The sequence below is a fragment of the Perca fluviatilis genome, chromosome 3 (genome assembly GCF_010015445.1).
Source record: "Perca fluviatilis chromosome 3, GENO_Pfluv_1.0, whole genome shotgun sequence".
Lineage (NCBI taxonomy): Eukaryota > Metazoa > Chordata > Actinopteri > Perciformes > Percidae > Perca > Perca fluviatilis.
The window spans coordinates 25,498,637-25,518,013 of NC_053114.1; the positions used below are offsets into that span (position 1 = coordinate 25,498,637).

Below are 19,377 nucleotides of genomic sequence, written 5' to 3' on the forward strand. Positions count from 1 at the left end.
GCTGCTGATTAGTATCTGAAGAATTTAAATGGTATTGCAGAGCAATTCAAAGACTCAGCAGAAGCAATGAAGATGTGCTCTTCAGTTTACATGCTCACATTTGTAAGGGGTCACCAAAGGAGATGTCACTATCAGAGTTTGTAGAGGATCCTCAGAAACCACTTAAATGTGCTGAGTTTAACATTAGTCCAGGACACCCGGCGCTTTAGTGTGAAGAAGGTTGAAATCATCACGCTGTGCTATTATGTGAGGATCAAATAGTGCAGCTGACATCCTTTCTGTGTTAGTACTGGCTGTTAAAAGCAGATGTGGCAATAGCCTATTGGTGTGTTTTCACTCTCAGTTATTCAAGAGAAAGTTGCCTTTTCAGTCTTATAAAAAAAAAAGTCTACTTCAAAAAGTGCTTTTCAATTTATGCAGCAACAGTAAACCCTGACCCCATCGGAGGTCTCACAATTAGAATACACAGCTAGTAATTAGCTGAGCAATATGTACATAATGATCATACACACTATGTATTTACACACATACACACACTTAATTTAAGGGGCTTTGTTGTTAACAGGCAGCAGGACAAGGCTGAACATGTGCAGTATTTCTACAGTGAGATTTCTCTGGGAGGCCATTGATCAAACTGAATCAATATACACTGTGAAGCTATATGAGGAACATCTTGTATAATTTATTTCTCCAATTTTAAGATGGACAAAGAATTGAGCTTGCCATCTCAGCCAAGATTATATTCTGTAAGTAATACTGAATTAGAGCATTATGTGGTATTTAAATTCCATGTCTCAAGATAAACTGGGTAGTTGTGGCAGCTGCGGTGGTGTCCTGGCATCACAGTCAAACTTCAGATTACTGACTGATTCTTATTTTTGTGCCGTTTTCAAAAGCAGATCAGTAAAATAATTTTAATATGGAAAATATGTTACAGCAATTAAAACAAAGAAGCAAGTGGCAACCTCTGGCGCTGAAAAATTAAGCCAATGCGGAAGTGCGAAAAACTGCAGTTCATCAAGTGGCCACTTGAGGCTGGCTCCAAAAGGGAGTCAATCTTCATAGACCCCAATGTTGAAATGCCCAACTTTACAGTAGAATTAAACATTCTTTAATGTCAGCCTGGTACAAAAAACGGTTTTAGCTAAGTTCACCCTTCATGACAACAATGGCTAATGGCACATTACGTTGTTACATTACGTTATTAACTTGGCGATTGAAATTATATTCAGGTTTAAATGTATGCATAATTAAGGATGTTCCGCTTTCAGTGACAGGTGGGCTGCCGTCACAGGAGGTGAGCATAGACTGTAGGCTTCATTCAGCCCACCTCAGTTCCATCCACGATCTACCTCTTTGTCCATTTTTGGATTAGCTGACATCAGGCACTGCCAAGATGGCGACGGTTGGAGCCACGCACTTTGAACTTAATTTTGACGTCACACAGACTACGTCCATATTTTATACAGTCTATTGTATTTAGTCATAAACAACCTAATTTTTTAAACCTGATGATGGCACTAGATGAAAAGTTAAGAGCTCACCAAAGTTATTACAATTGATTCTGAGGGGAACATTTATGTGTGTACCAAATATTTCATGGCAATCAATTCAACAGTTAAGTCCGGACCAAAGTGGTGGACCGACCCACACTGCTATTCCTAGAGCAGTGCTGCCAGCTTGCTAAAAATTAACAGAGCAATTGACAACTAAAATAATCAGTTAGTCTTATTCCTACGAACCCAACTAAACACATAACTTTGAAGATTTGTTCAAGCTGAAACGCTGCAGTGAAACATTGGAACAATTGTGCCATCAGTCAATTAAAGCTTGTATGCAACCTTGTTCCCCAAAATAACAATCCTTCCATTTTTCAGTGTCAACTTTCTGACAATGAAACAAATTTTGAATAAATTTTTTTGCCTGTGTGGCGCCCCACTAAGCACTAGTCTGCTGCCTTTTTCCAAAATAAAAAAAAAATAAAAAAAAATTTTTTTTTTTTTTTTTTTTTTTTTTTTTTTTTTAAAAAAAAAAAAATATAAAATTATTCACCAAAAAAAAAAAAAAAAAAAAAAAAAAAAAAAAAAAAAAAAACACAAAAAAAAAAAAAAAAAAAAAAAAAAAATATTTTTAAAAACAACCCTCTCTTTTTAATAATTAAAAAAAAATTGCTTTTTTCGTTTACAAAAATAAAAAAAAAAAAAAGATATAATTATAAAAAAAAAAAAATTTTTTTCCTTTATTATAAAGAGTTTTTTTTTTTTTCCTTTTTTTTTTAATTTTTTTTTTTCCCACACAAAAAAAAAAATTTTTATAAATAAATTAATAATTTTTCTCCTTCTTACAACACCCCTTATAAATAAAATATAAATCACAAAAAAAAAAATTTTTTTCCCGTCACTGTCAAAAAAAAAAAAAAAAAAAAAAAAAATTTTTATATAAAAAAGAAGACCCCCTTCCTTTTTATAAAAAAAAAAAAAAAAAAAAAAAAAAAAAAAAAAAAACTCCTTACGTAATTGCTCGTATCATTTAGGGGGCAGTATCATACTTTACCCATACTGCGGGTACAAAAAATCCAATCACCACTACACCACTTTTGGTCTACTTTGTGTTATTAAAAGTCAGGTCCTTACTCCACTCAGTCTCCCTCACTCCCTGGAACAATCTCAGTCAGGACAGCACAACCACTCCCTTCCCTTATAAACTTAAAAACTCATCTCCTCAGGAAATGCCTCACGTCCCCTGCTCCCACTTGTATTACACATATTTTTATGCCACATTCTCCTGCAAATATGATCCTGTCTAAATCTGATCTAGTTGTTCTTCCTCTAATTTCTTTTGGTAGAACATTTCTGGCAGACAAGAGGTCTCACATTACAGCAGTGTTTGTTTTGATCTATTATCAGGGCACCATCAGCCTGAGCCTAAGCTAATTTTTACTGCTGCCTCATCATAATTTGCTTTGGATAAGAGCAAGAGCTAAATACCTTTAATGTAGATGTAATGCAAATGGAAGTGTTTTATTCATTGTTCTGTCTATTGCGGTGCCAGTTACCAAGCAGAGCATCTAGTGGTGTAAAGTGGATTTTGATGGGAGTTCACAAAATGGACATTAAGCATACTACTGATGCAGTTTTATGTTGCAGCAATATGTCAAATGAAATTATAGAAAAACTTTATAATTTCATGAACTTTTTGCAACCTCTTGTTTGTGTATGGTTTGCTGCCTGTGCTCCACACAAAATCTATCTTTAGAGTGTCAAGCACCCACCCCCTGCAGGCTTGAAAGGCGGCTGCAACATGTTTGTGTTTTTCTTCTTCCTGAGGAACAGCAGCAGCTTTAAGTCGTATCAATTACAACGGATTCCAAACCTTTAGAAGCCCAAAAAAGGTGTACACAAAATGTCTCAAACCACTCTGCTGCATGAAACATTTCATTCATATCCTCAGTATTGTTCTACTGGCTAAACACAAATCTTCTCTGGCTATTTTCACTAGAAGCAGTGTATTTACACATTTTACACTAATATCACCCTATTATCTCTATGGTTGATTATTATGGAGATACTATGATTGTCAAATCACAGCTTAGCAACTCTAACTAGGAACAGCAGGTGCGTGAAGGTTTGTATTTCTCTCCATGTTAAAGCTGTGTGCATGGGGCTGTTGTAAGAGCTATTATTGCCTTACCAAAACCCACAATACAACAGCCAAATTGTAAGAAATGGATTGTTTAAGTTGCAAACATTAGCATTCCCTGGCTAACCATCTTACTACCTACAGTAGTAACCTTGAGTGTAGGCTATCATTCACATTAATAAGCGCCACATGCACATTTACAGAGATTACATCCCCAAAAAAAGATGCAAAAGAGGAGGGGAGAGATGCCAGTATATAGCATCAAGGCTGTTTTAAATGTTTTTTTTTGTTTTAAAATGAGTTAGCTGAACACAAGCTGGCTAAAGCTGATAAAATCTGCTATTGACAGTTAAAAAACAATCTAAATATTGAGTGTTAAATCTGCCACTTTTATCATTTTAATCTGCATAATGCTGTACGCAAGAATGTCAAGTTCAACAAGGCATAGCAACAGTAACTAAGGTGGGTGTAATCAATTTTTTACCCCCTCATCAGGGCTGGACTGGCCATCTGGCATACCGGGCATTTTCCCGGTGGGCCGACGCACTTTTGGGCCGAATCGCCGATATAAATAGGCCTTTTTTATTTTTTTGGCCGGGCCGGCCCATAGAGAACTCACTCACTTGGTTAATTTTCTTTATTGACACTGGCCTGACCCAATCAAATCCAGGAACCCCACGGGCTTTTTAAATTTACGAATCCCACTATGGCCACGCCTCCCGGCCCCGAGACACGAGCTGTAATAGTTATGCTGGAAGTTTAGCATTCACGTTAAAATGGACAAACGACCACCAAAGTGCAAGGGAGGTGCAGAGAAATTACAGGAGAAAAAGATTAAGAATCTACAGGCGGATTCCTCAAAATGTGCCACATTTTCGGACATGTTTGGGGCTGTAGTAGCTGCTTCAACATCAGCATTACCTGAAGCCGAGGAGGAGGAGAGTAACCGTGTCAGGGTCATGGGAGCGAGTGAGGACAAGATGGAAGAGAGAGTAGATGACGATGTGGTAAGGAGGTGGGTGTGTGTGTGTGTGTGTGTGTGTGTGTGTGTATGTGTGTGCGCGTGCCACGTCATAACGATAACAAGCCGTTTGGCTGTAACATTAAAGTTAGTGGCTGTCAGGTAACCTAAGCGGTTAGCCTGTTGGGTAGCTGAAAAGTCTGTGTGATCTATAAAATCAGTGTTGATACAAGCATCAGTGGCTTAATTAGCTTCTCTTGTATTGGTGCTCTTTTCCAGGGCATATACTACTCTCAGCTTTATTGTAGCTTTTGGGAATGGTTATAGTTATTGTATTTAGCAGACACTTGTGTCCAAAGCGACAAAATATGAATCTTAAAATAGTTAAAATTAACAGTAAACTGTTTTTAAAGTTGCTAAGCCAATATTAAGCAAAATAGTAATAATAACAATAATGTCAATACAATATAAAATATCAATAATAAAAATACCATAAATATACAAATCATAACTCTAAGAATGAATTATTTAAATGTAAGATCAACAGATAAGTATTGAGACCCCTCTTGAAGGATCCAAAACGATCACATGAACGCTGAACACTAGGCACTAGCATGCACGCATATTTTAAGAGGACTGTCTGCAGGGAACGTGTCTGACCAATCACGGTGGGTGTGGGCCGCCTGGGCCAAAAATGCCAGGGGCGATTTTTTGTCCCAGTCCAGCCCTGCCCCTCATTACCATATTATTCATTTGTTACCCCATTATAACGTTGGGATATTTTTGCCCATTGTTACCCTTTTACAGATATTAAACCCTAATATTATCAAGTTACAGTGATACTCAATATTGACTCATTACCAAGCTTGAGCCTTAAGTGCTACCAGGGGCGTCAGACTGGAGGGAAAAAGGGGACTGAGTACCCAAGGCCCTCATGTGAGGAGGGCCCAAAAAGATGCTAGTATGTATAGCTGTGGATGAGGAGAGGGGCCCATAGAAAATGCCTTTCTACAGGGCCAGAGGTTTGTGCTACGCCCCTGAGTGCTACTCTCACAAATGCATTCCTCAAAAAATATTTTACAGTCTCTTTTACAGTCACTACAGTCCCTATATACAATGAATAGTAAGAGTACAGTATACATTAGTTTCCAGTCCTTCTCTGATAGAGTGCTATGGGATGCCGCGTCTTAGGCTCAGGCTTGTGAACTCGAGACACCAGAGGATTCAAAAAAGATGATAGGGTCTTGTTTCAAGCTGGGCGGACTGATATCTGGAGAGAGTTTATGCATCAGTCATGCCATGAGTCACTGCATGCTGGAGGTAGGGAAATGATGAGGTAGGGTGCATTTTCATGATAAAGAATGTGCCCCTTTATAAAAGCTGACAGACATTTGAATGCCACTAGATGTAACGATATGATAGAAGCACAGCACATTTTTCCTTTAATGATTTTTAGCATGATACCAGGAGGACAAAAAGGGTTCAGTTTTTCTAATAGTCTGCTCAGTCACTACATCTAAAACCAGGTCCGATTTTCAACCAGCTCTGTTTCATGGCAGTGTGTTTGTGAGTTTGTTTTTTCTAATGTTTTTTTGTCAGACGTGGAGTGATAAAAAAACAGAGATCAAATACAGAAATCTAATGAAAAATGGCTACAAAACTGGAGTCTAAAAAGTTAATGCATATATGACCAACACCTCCTTTGGTACTGTAGTATAAACGTGTAGCAATTATGTTACAAGTATACCTCGCCACACCTTGTTGATGATAATTGTCAAACTTGAAAAGAAATGCAACAGAAAAAGAAACCTGACAGGATGAGCAGAACCTCAGGAACTTTTTGCAGCCATATATCCCTGTGATTTATGCTGCAATTGGAAATTTCTGTTTTCATTTCATACCTGTCTGTGTATCTGAAGGTATCTGCTTTCATCTCCCTGCACCACCTCTCCTGTCCACAAGAAGCCCAAAGTGACTTTATAAAAAAACACCCTAATATTTCCCAATGCATTCATTTCACATTTCCTCAGTATTTTGCGATGATAAAACCCTTCACATCAAAGCACAGACTTACTTTTAAGGTAAAGCTAAGCTTCCGTTTTTGCTGCCTAGAGCACAGAGTTGAAGCAGTGCAGACAATTGGCATGGAGTTTCCACTGTATGTGTATCAACTCGCTCTGTCTGCTGTCTGAGAAGGAGGAGTACCTTTCCATCATCTCTACAAAAATGCTGACTCATTACAGACAATCCTAAATCAACTTGTAGTGGAAGCAAGACCCAATACATCTTCACCACTGTCCTTCAGTCTCTGGAAACACATTAAGGATGGTACAGAGTTACACAAGTGAAGTATTTCTAGTATGAGGGATGGGTTTCTTTAACTTGACAACATCCATGACCAAATATTGATCTGAGTTATTTCCCATTATGTGCTGCTGATTTTACATACTGGTCTCATTTGAACTAACAGAGCACTCTGAGAGACCGGACCTCCACCAAGGCATGCCCTATCTCACAATGTTTATAAAGTGTGAATTCTCATTTTTCCAATTATTCCGACACCACATCAATGCAGCACAAATGCCCTCTCGCAATGTTAACAAAAGTGAAAAGTAATTTGTGTATCTGGTCCGTGATTTGGATTTGCTTCAAAATGCCTAACTCTTCCGCCAAGTTTCATGAAAATCTGGCCAGTTGTTTTTCCGTAATCCTGCTCACAGACAAGTAAACAAACAAACAAACAAACAAACAAACAAACAAACAAACAAACAAACAAACAAATCAAGCTGAAAACATGACCTCCTTGGTAGAGGTAAAAAAAAGATGTCATGGCAATCTGGTCTACAATAATCATCAGTCTGTAAGTCTAGCTTAACTTTCAACTTCCTGCAGCGTTAATATCGGACAACAGATGTCAATGCAACAGAGCACTGTATGCCAAAACAACCAGACAACAGTTTCTTTCCACATCTCACGAACAGTTTAATTTTACATATGATGATGTTAAAAAACAATACCTGCAATAACAAAAACCATGTTAAAAAAATCTGTAGTTAACTATAATTATTATGTAGTCGTAATACAGTAACAACAAGCTTCATTTGTATATGGTTTCAACAATGTACTCTGGAGCTCTGCATGTAAAAACTGGTAGGTAATTAAAAAAAACATTACCGTTGAATATACACATTAACATTTTATTGACATATTATCCCTTATTCTGAATGTAAAACTAAACTGTAGATAGACATGTATATATACATGCAAATACAGTACAGTATACAACCACCTGCAGTATGTAGCCTACATAAAGTACCTTATTACCCATAAAATATTCTCTTTACACACCTACGCAGTCTTTCCCTTTTTGAGACCCTGTATACATACAGTAGTTTGTAGTAGCATTTTGACCTGTAGACATTATATGTTGTTGTCTATTTGTTGTTTATGTATGTATATATATATATATATATATATATATATATAGTATATTCTCCTATATGTACATAATATCGATTTCTTTATGTATGCTTATTTCTGTCTTTCTGTTGTGCTTGTTTTAGCTGTATGTCTATGTGTGCATCTTCTTGTACTTTGTTCTTAGCACTGTGTGTGCGTACATTACATTAAGAGCCACTGGAGTCAGATTCCTTAAATGCTTCAACATACTACATGGCCCAAAAAAAAGAAGCTGATTCTGAACAGAGCTGAACAAGCTTTACAAGCACAAGAGCTAATACATAAGGTCCTGTTATTTGTACTGTATACTGTTGGACTGTAGGCAATTAAATAGACAACATCATTTTATATTCTATCTAATACAGTAAATGATGACATTGATAACAAAATTGTTCTGGCTTGATTAGACTATAAGAGGCGGGGGGCCTGCGTCCCTGATGCTCACTACGGTCATTAATTAAACCACGGAGACAAACAGTCATTCAATTGCAACATAAGTTTTGAAATCCACTCACTCACACACTGATGCAGCATGTGTGTCAACTGAAAATTCTCTTCTTCCTCGATATCATTATTTCTATGAATCACAGCACTCCCTATGGCGCACCAGGTGCCAAATATTGCGAGCATCAGTAAAGTTGGTCATGTTTTAGTTTTTAATGGAAAAAGGCATGGCATTCACTGGTTTCAGCTTCTCAAATGTAACAATTTGCTGCTTTGCTTTGTCTTATATGATAGCAAATGTAATAGGTTGGCTTTTGAACTGTTGGTTGCACAAAACAAAAACAAATTAAAGACACTTTGGGCTTTGGCATCTTGTAAAAGGCACTTTTTTTCTGACATTTCTTAGGTTAATCAAGAAAATAACCATCAGATTAATGGATAATGAAAATAACCGTTAGTTGCAGCCCTACAATAAACCTATTTAGAAATGCTACTCAATCCTTCTGTACACCACTTCAGTTCAACAGAAAATAGCCCTAAAATTTAGTGTAATCATGGTCCCCATATGACATTGTGTCTGACTGTAGAGTTCTTTAAATAATTGCTGTGAGCATTTTAAACAAATTTCATTCCTCTCTATTGTATGTGGGTTGAGGCAGAAGTCTTAGAGACAGACCAATCAAACCAAAACTATTAGAATGGCTTGTTATCTTTAGAAGTGAGAAGAAGATATGTTTTTTTTGGCTAACTGACCCTGTCAATCCTAAAAAAAAAAACATTGCTGATTGTTAAATTGACATGGCAAATTGAGCCAGGCTGCCGGTGTTGAGGGTAAGTGTACAAGCCCATCCAACATCCTTTTTATTTTTGCTGACCCTCTCTTGGCTCTGAATGTTGCCCTTGAACATAAATCACTAATGAAGAATAAATGCATATAAATGTAATTTGTAGGAGACAGGGCTGCAGTAATCCATGCAGACAGCTATGTGAAGAGTCACAGCCTTGAATTATTAATGTACCACTTACCATCACATCCCATCTAACTAAAAACATGGAGTTTTCTAGAAGGGTAGAGATGCATAGGAGTTTCTTGATTGGTTGTTTGTGTTGTCTAATTATCCAGGGGCTGTAATATTAGCCTAACTAGCCTTATTCTTGTTGTCTTATGCTTATTTTTGCATCATATCATTAAAAAGCTGACTCTTGCTGGACTCCTTTAAGACAACCATAGTTTTACAAGCTACTGTATGATTGACATTATTTCGGAATTTAAAACTATATCTATAAAAAGAACAATACATTATCTGTGATGTAAAGTTCAAGATTGGATATTTTACATAAATATTCACTATTCTAAATCTAGCCTAAAAGTCCAGGGAGGAATGTGTGATAGCTGAGTCTATCTTCAGAAGCAACACTTTTAAAATATTTTTTTAATTTGATTTGATTTAATTTAATTTAAAAGTATCTCTCACACATCTGTACTGGGAAAATCCTGCCGGTTGCAACCACTTGCAACTGCAGAGGCGCTTATTGCCAACAAAAAAACATCTTTTTGACTAAGGACTTGATTTATTTTTCAATCTAAGTAGCTTCCTTCCTCCTCACAAGTGTTATCATCAGCACAAAAAAGTGTGAATCTGAGACAAATATTCAAACAGGTTGGCAAATTATAAACATCTTCCTGCACACAGGATAATTAATACCTTCTGGGGTGAAACATTTCACACAGTCATCAAGCAAGTTCTCTAGCTACACAATAACCTTTATAAGCACCTAATACATAAGACCATGAGGTATTTTTATTTATTCGTGAAAACACTAGATTTTGTTCATGATAGCAAAGAGTCCAATTTGGAGCTACATTTTTATACTTGAACTTAAATATTCCCCTGGATCTGTGTGGATCTTCTGCAAGACGTTTATTTGAGATGGTGAATATGTAAATGCATCTCCACTTTCATATCACAATACAATAAATATAACTGTATGCAGGGTAGAACAAACCCATTAATAATAAGTTATCAGAGGGACATGGCTAAAGAAAGATTGACCACTGATAAATATGAATTCTGAGATATTGGACTAAAATTTCAGAAAGAAATGTGAAAAACAAAACATTAACAGGGTTAATATTGCACAAAGCTCATACTGTACCCAAAACCTGATCCAGCAGCTTTGCCATCTACCAAATCTGTCAAATCTGATCCTTCCTCTCTATGGGGATCCATGTTCAAGCTTTAGTATTCACTCTGTGCTACTGAATCTCCCATCCAGAGGGTGTCTTGAAAAACTCTGCTGCAGCCACACTGTGTTCACCCTCATCCAGTCGTCCAATATCACTCCCCTCCTGCCCACAGCAATAAGATCGTAAAGGAAACCACAGTCCCTCTTTGCTCTTCCTTTCCTCGGTTTCTCTAGCCAACTTTTCTCTACAATGGTGAAATTATTGCCCCAGGCCAATTAGAAACAGCTGAGCTCTCAACATCAGCTCCATCTTTTCAATAAATCAATCAAGTGTTTTATGACTATAGGGTGTAATTTTGCCTGGTTTCAAATTGAGTTAAAGAAGCCAAAGAAAATTAGCTGGTATGGTCGAATATAATACAGTAATAGGGAATTATAATGTACCTAAAATAAACCATGGTACCCATATTTTAGTGTCTTTTGTTTAGTTACTTGTACTGAACTGTAGTAATGTGGTTAGTGACTCTGTAGTTAACTATAATTATTATGTAGTCGTAATACAGTAACAACAAGCTTCATTTGTATATGGTTTAAAAAGTTAAGTTATAAGTTCAACAATGTACTCTGGAGCTCTGCATGTAAAAACTGGTAGGTAATTAAAACATTCACTTCTAAAACTAAGCCAAAATGAGCCAGAGTAATGAAGCTCATCAGAGTCAAGTGTGTGGACTGTTGTTTGTTAGAAGTCTGGAAGATCATAGCCGTTTACTGTTAATATGACTCTTAATACAATTGATTCTATTCAGTACATTAGAGAAAACATTGTCATATTACAAACACCCTTCTGGTTACTGTAAACCATTGTTGTTTTTAGGATTAGGAATGGTTCAAATAGAATGACTATATTTAACTATGCTGATTTTATTTTACACAAAGCGGTGGTATTTCTTAATGGGCTACATTACCATTCACATTACCTCTGTTAGACAAAGGACTTTGTCATTGATTATCCTGTTGGTCTGAAATTATGCAGTAGGATTCTATAGATTTTCAGCAGCACAGAGGTCATGAAACTCAATCAGTGCTCATCTACAATTACAGACTCAGGGCCCTATTTTAACGATCTAAGTGCACGGCGTGAAGCGCATGGCGCAGGTGCGTTTAGGGTCCAAATCCACTTTTGCTAGTTTGACGGCGAAAATAAGGTCAGTGCGCCAGGCACATGTTTCAAAAGGGTTGTACTTAGCGTCTTCATTAACTCATAGGTGTGTTTTGGGCGTAACATGCAATAAATCAATCAGTGTCATCTCCCATTCCTTTTAAAAGCCAGGCGAGTTTGTTCCTTGACGCACTGCTATTATGATGGCGGATTTGCACCGTAATATTTTGTATTTGTAATCTTTTGCATGTTTGTGTGCTGCTGCGCTTTCCTGTGTGTGTATGTAACAAGCACAGTGTGCGCACGCTGTGCATAAGCCTAGGCGCATTTTACAAATTTGATGTTAAAATGACAATGAAATGCTGCGCTATTGACTTTAGACCAGGTTTTTGTTGGTTTATGGCACGATCACTTCCCGCTGCCTCAAGATAGCAATACGCCAAGAATTCACCTGAACACACCTCCTTGTAAGACCAGCACGCCCATGGGCGCAGGTGCATTTGCTATTTAAACGATGTGGGCACTGGACGGGAAATTGACAACTGCGTCGGTCTTAAACTAGCAAAGACACTTGCGTCGGACTTTGTGCTGTGCTGGGTGCAAGATAGGGCCCCTGAGTCATTATGGTATAACTTTTGTCCTGTATAATGAATTTGCGTGATCCTAGCCAATCTTCTTAGGCACACCCACACAACAAACAATCTTGTTTTATTTACTCTGTTCTAATATAATTGCGAAGTGGGAGAAGCTGCTGGTTCCAGAATACAAACGAAGGAAATCAACAAATCTCCACCCCCAAAAATAGGGATCGGGAACAATGAGTGCTATTGAGCCACACACAATCCTCTTTTTCATGTTTGTACATCGCGCTATATTTTAAATTTTTTATTTCACTCCATTCTCTCATATCCCAAATCCCACTCATTTGTCTCATAACATTTGTGCAAACTTGCCACGTATGTGATTTTGGAAAAAAGATAACTCTTAGAAAACTGTTGTTTTTACTGTAAACATGGCAATTATTTCTGTTTCTCTGCATGTATTTATTTTTATTACATTTTTATGAACTTTTTGCACACTGACACTTAAAATGTATTTTTGATTTTGTACATCTACACTAGTGTATGTACTATGGTTGTGGATTTTATATAAGCCGTTACAGGTTTCTACCACACCCTCACATGTATTTTTGTATTTCTTCAATGTAATTTGTTTTTATGTTCTGTGAAACAAATAAACTAACCTAAACACACAATCCTCATTTTTATATATGTATATCGTGCTATATTTTATTTATGTCTTCCCATCTTATCTTACATATAGAGATGCACCGATTACAACTTTACAGGCCGATTCCAATTTCCGATTTTCATTGAGTTAGGCCAGCCGATACCGATTTTAGCCGATTACGATTTCATTTTTTCTAACCACTTTACAGCACACACAAATATTTATTTTCTATCTTTTCTTTAATAGAACATTTTGCATAGAACTTTTTTTTGAACAGATCATTATAAAATAGAACTATATAAATTACTCCTGGTGTGGGAAATCCACACACATTTAAAGTGCAATGTTAGAACCATTTCCTTCTTTTCACATCCAATATCCAACTAAAAAAATGTGATTTTGGTTTTTGGTGTCATCCCTCCACGCCCTACTTTTTCCTTGCAGGTTATCTTCTGCACACACGCTGAATAATTTCCAAACAGCTGACATGTTGCAGGTTAAATCATGAGGTTCCCTACATGTGCCAGAATATCCGGTCATGGCGGAGCACGTGAAAACCGGCCAATTCCGGTCACCGGCTGGTCTGTCGGTGCATCTCTACTTACATATTATTGTCATTTTATCTTAGCTTACCTTTGATATGACTAGTGCTCTTATAAGGGCGACTAGAGGCTTTTATTGCTGAGCTGACCCATTTTCTTGTCAAATACATTTCATTGTGACCCTGTCCTAACCTACATGTGATGAATTATACTTGAAACTTCAACTTGAAACTTGTTGTGTGTCGTGCTGGACCACATAAACCCTGGACCCTTCGGAGCTTACCGAAGCTTTAGGCTGCTGGAAGTTTCCATGATGACAGACTGTTAAACCCAAATCAGGGCTGGGGTAGAGAATGATCTCTAATCCCCCTCAATGAACAAGAAACCACTGGTCCCACATGTTTAAAAGGTCATAATAGAAACTAGAGGTGTAATAAATTATCCAATCAACCGCGTGTGGTTTGAAACAATTATCTTCTCAAGTAATTACACTTTCAGAATACAACTTAAAATCATTGCAAATACTATCTTGCTTGGTCTACATAATCTGATACAAAAGGTTGCCTTCATTTTTTTAAAGGTAGATAAAGCAGCATATTCTTTACAACACTTTCTATCAAATTTGAAAGGTGAAAAAAACATTATTTATTTGTTCAGAGCAACAAAACATCAACTTTTAATGTGTAGATGAATTGTTTTTAATTGGTTGTTGATCACATTGCACAAGTTGCCAAGGTCTGATGAATGACAATGGGAGGTCATTTATTTTTCTGTGCTATCTGTGATTTTCACATGGCCTTTTAATATACAGACAATAATACACGTTGTTTATAGTGAATACAAATTGCATGCTAAATACTTGGGTGAAATCTGATGTGTAAATCATTACTTTGGCGGTAATGGTGTTTTATTGCCACAAATACTGTGCACAAAGCCCATCTCAGAATTGTTTTTCATAGCACTCAATGATCCCCATTTCTCAACACAACCTTCTTGGCACTGGTTGAGAGTGATGATGTCTGTTTTTGTGTTTTTGTGATGCATTGTTCCACGCCGGCTTCACTGGCACAACACCCAATATTCACAGGTGTTTTGGGAAATCATTTGTATTATAATTCTGTTTCAGGGTCCTGTCCAATTTGCTGTCTCTCCCACCGTACAGTCTGACTTGAATGATCACTTCACAAAAACTGTACCTTAGGTTTGCTGCACGTCCATCTCAAACACACAAATTAACACATTGCGACTTGAAGCTCAAAACAGACAGCTGGCACTTTAACTGTGCTGGGTTTTACAGTGGACAAGGATCACGCTTCCCAGGATTATCTTCCAGCAATTTAGTGCCACAGATGGCATCATCATAAATTCCCTGTATTCACAAGGTTGGATAGATTCTCAGGACTAAAACATGAAGTAAAGCTAGTGGAAGTGCAATCTCTTCTCTGCAGACAAATCCGCCAGCTGATTTATGTGTTGTGCTCCCTCACGCTACTTCCATTACTGCTGTGGTAGAATCAAACAAATGCATTCACTGTGAGGTGAAACCTTAGATATTTGGTTTGATCAATTTACAATTGCTCCCTTTCCGACAGATGTAAACGTGAAGTTTTTCAGGCTCAAATCAATTGGTTATGACAGCTTTTGGGGAAAAAAGCATTAGCCAACTGTTTTGTCCGACCTCCACAGACTGGAACCCTTCACCCAGATTCATCTAGGAAAGTGTACAAATTCTACATTCATATACATTTACTGTATACCAATAAAATATAGTGACATTACTTTATAAGGCATAGGGAAAATAACAATGGAACCACTGTGTTGATGTGTAGCCTTCAAAATAAAAGTCTCTGCTTAATTCATATATGATTTTACAGGATTTTCTAATGCCCTGTTCATAATTTTGTGCAACAACACATATACCACTACAGTTGCATAAAAGGATGCAAAGGACACAAGGACACAGACACATACAATTAAATAAATAAAATCATGTGTGTCATTATGACTAATTTGAATGATAATTCTTGTAGATCGTGATAGAAAAATTCAGCTTCCACTTTGTGATCAAATGTGAGCAGAGAGCAGTGGTTCATTTCACCCTGACACTACCCAGGACATCACTTTCAAGCCTCAGCCAAAGCCTGTAGCTGTTGGCCTGGTTTGAGTGTGTCTCTGAGGATCCGTCAGCAGCCAGTCTGTGTGCTGGCAGGTGGTCTGGAGGCATGACCAATACGCTGCAGACAGACAGACCCTGCTGGGGCTCTATGGGACTGCTAATCTGGGGCCAAGCCAGGGTCCTCCAGTCTTGTAGCTCTAAGCTCATTGTGTCACCCTCTGTTTCAAAAGCATTACTAACCTCTAAACTACATTAACCTCCAGGGAAGGGCGAGTTCCTTCAGTCAACAAAACCCAGCAAGTAAACAACATGAGTGTAACACTGAACACAAAACTAAAATACAGAGAAATGAAGCAAAAATCATTAGGCTAGGACCCTGGTTTATTATATATGTGATAAAATCATCAATGTGTCCAGCTATAAAGCAATCCCTAGGGCTATTATCAGGCCCAGGAATTCTAAAAGCATGTAATTTCTGGAGGAAAATGACTTATGGGGCTAATCTCCCTTCTTTATTGATGATTACATCTCTGTCATTAGCGAGGATGGATATTTCCACACTGGGCACACTGTCGTAAGCTTATCTCCATTTCATTCTCACAATTTAGCCAGAGTGGAGCTGAGGAGGAGTTGTCTCTTGGTTCTTGCTGGTATTGTTACAGGTGGATAGCTGCTTTGTACAGTAAATGCATGCTATTATTAGGTATCTTGTTCTTTCTCTGGCCCATCTGCTTGTGGTACCGCTGGACTGAACACAACAACAACAACAACAACTGATTTTCATCCAAGTCAGAGCTGGTGATGGTGTACAAATTAAGTACAGCACTGTGAGATGAATGCAACATAAGTACTGACACAGTACGTCTATCTGCTCTGAACAATTGGTATTCTCTTCGCACATCACTGCTAACAGTAACAATGAATTTTAGTCCTACAACTCTCACATGTGCTTCAGTGGGATCACCAGGGAAGGAAGGTGATCATTCAGACTTCAGAATGAATTAGTAGTGATTATTTATTCTAGCTGTCACTATACAAGAGAGAGCATGTCACAGTGTGTTCTGGATACATCTGCTTAAGGATAATTTCCTTCACTGTGTTCACTTGTTCCTATCAAAGCATGTACAGTAAGTATGGTATTACATAAGGTACCCTTTCTGGTAATATTCTATATTTTTCTTATTGTCAACAAATCCCATTAAGAGACCAAAAATGTCCTAGTAACACATATTGTCTGTGTAGCCAAAGCCTGATATAGCATCTGTGCCATTGTGACCTCAATTCTTGTCCAAAAACTATAAAAAACAAAAACAAATATTTGAACAACATTGTTGAAGATGTTGACTATTTAGGGTGTGAGTAACTTAAGCCCCTTTCAGCACTGAAAACCTGAAAAAATATAGTCATTACCCGGCGGAGCCGTATATGAAAAAATAAATGTCCGAATCAGTTGGATCAGACATCAACCGCTCTTTAACCTGCCAGCTCCCTAGTACAACATCTGTGTACTCTCCGACTGAGCCGTAAGTGTTCAAATTCACAGCAAGCATGGGCGTGTTGATGACATTTCATGCCACTTGTGCAAAACCGGAAAAAAACAATGGAGTGATTTACATGAAGACGGCAACAAAAATGTCTAACTGGATAGACGACGAGATTCGGAAACTTCTGTCAGTAAGGGGTGACGCCGGAATTGTCAGACAAATTCAAGCTATGGCAAGAGACTTGGTTGTTTTACGACCAAATTATGGCTCTGTGAAGCATCATCATCTCCTGTCTGCTGCACGCTCTGCCCAGCGCTACCCCTCGTCTAAACAAAACAGTATTTCCAGTAAGTGAAAACACATCTGACGCAATCTCCTGTTGTGTGCTACATGTGTGAAAGGGAAACTCCGGACTATATCGGGACGTAATTCCTCAGACATAGTCCAGAGTTCAAATGTAAAAACGGTTATAGATTGAGTTTACACTCTACAGTTAAATATACATTAAAGTACACATGATAGGTATTTCATAGACTGATTCAAGTCTATCTCAATCTCTGGACTCAGTATATTATAAATTGACAATTGTAGGTCAACAATGAAGAATACATATATGTCACTCCACCTGTACACCATTTTTAAATGCACAGAACTCATTGCTTGCAGCTAAATGAGACTTTCACAATGAGTCAAGTATTTTACATAAAAAGTAGACAATGAGGCTCTCAGTGACATTGCCCCTTGCTAACAGCCATTAAGTGTCATTATCATAGTTAATTTCCCACACATTACCTGGATGAACAATGGCCCATGGCCTCGGGGGTGACAGTATTACTCACCCTAATGCCCAGCTCCACATTTTCTCCCCCGTACACCTCCATTCCCTCATCCAGCAAACCAATCTCCTCAAAGTACAGCCTATCCACCACGAAGCAGCCAATCAAGGCCGGGCTCCTGGAGGGATGAAAGATGATGAAGATCAGTTTTGTTTGTCTTTTGTAGGTAATGTTAGCTTGGCACAGTTGCTATAGTAACAGCAGGGAAAAGAAGAGAAATGTGACCTTGCAAAACATATAATTTGTTCATGAATGTTGCATTAATTACTATTTTAGCAGGGTTGACATTTGTAACTCAATTCCAAATAAAAAATATCATATAATCATATTATTTGATTTAGGCTATCAAGACATGTTGTGTTCACTTACTGGATTGGTGCACTCTTGTTGCCCTTGTGCCACCAGGACTTGGGGGGGTTGAGGTAGCGGCACCACAGCTCCCAGTCAAAGCCCTGGGCAGACAGCGGATACTCTTCAATCTCAAATGTGTCGTACTTGATGTTATCAAATGATGGGGAGATTATGCGGGTTCTGTCTTCTTTAATTCGCTGCAGAATGGGTTCAGCCCTTTAAATATGGAAAGAGAAAGTCATTTTACAGAGTATTTGTTTCGACAGGATTTCTCCATTACCTTTGTGATCATGCCTGTCATGTAAAGGCACTTTAAAAACCAAACCATTTCATGATTAATTCCATCCAATTTACTAGTCTGACATACCTCTGACATTTCCCATCTGATAAATTTATAGAATTTTGCTTAATCAAAACATGAAGCAATACAATATATAAACACTACAAAAAAATCTACACGATACATTTACAAGGTAATTCAATGTGCACGTGGCAAAAGGGATCAAAGGGATTTATGCTTCCCCCTCTAAATACATGGCAGACATGTATGACAAGGCAGTGTGTGATGTTTTTGCCAGGAGGTAATTCATTTAAAAGAATGGAACACAAAATTGTGAAGCAATAGTTCTACATTCTGGGATATACGCTGATTTACTTACTTGTTGAGAGTTAGATGAGAAAATTCACTGATATCACTCTCATGTCTGTATGACAAAAACATGAAGCTACAGCCAAGCTACTATTAGCTTAGCTTAGCTTAAAGACAGGAAACGGGGAAACAGCTAGCCTGGCTCTGTCCAAAGGTAACAAAATCTGCCTACCAACACCCCTAAAGTTCTCTAACTAATACAGTATACTGTATGGTGTTTGTTTGAACTGTAAAAAATAAACACGTGTAGGTGGATTTTGTCCTTCAGTACTTAAATCAGAGCCATGATAGCTCTTGTCCCAGTTTCCGGTCTTCATGCT

At 37.7% G+C, this 19,377-nt stretch overlaps 1 protein-coding gene across 2 annotated transcripts in view; it reads right to left on the reverse strand.

Annotated features, from left to right (window-relative positions):
• galnt18b (UDP-N-acetyl-alpha-D-galactosamine:polypeptide N-acetylgalactosaminyltransferase 18b) overlaps positions 1 to 19,377 on the reverse strand; it is a 95,069-nt gene that overhangs the window by 23,260 nt on the left and 52,432 nt on the right. For both annotated transcript variants that reach the window (XR_005638777.1, XM_039795204.1), the window contains exons 5-6: positions 18,427 to 18,624; positions 18,061 to 18,175 (exon numbers count right to left, since the gene is read on the reverse strand). Coding sequence is in view for 1 of the 2 variants with exons in the window: in XM_039795204.1 (XP_039651138.1) it covers positions 18,061 to 18,175; positions 18,427 to 18,624 (313 nt within the window). In the remaining variant the exon portion in view is untranslated. The remainder of the gene's footprint in view (positions 1 to 18,060; positions 18,176 to 18,426; positions 18,625 to 19,377) is intronic.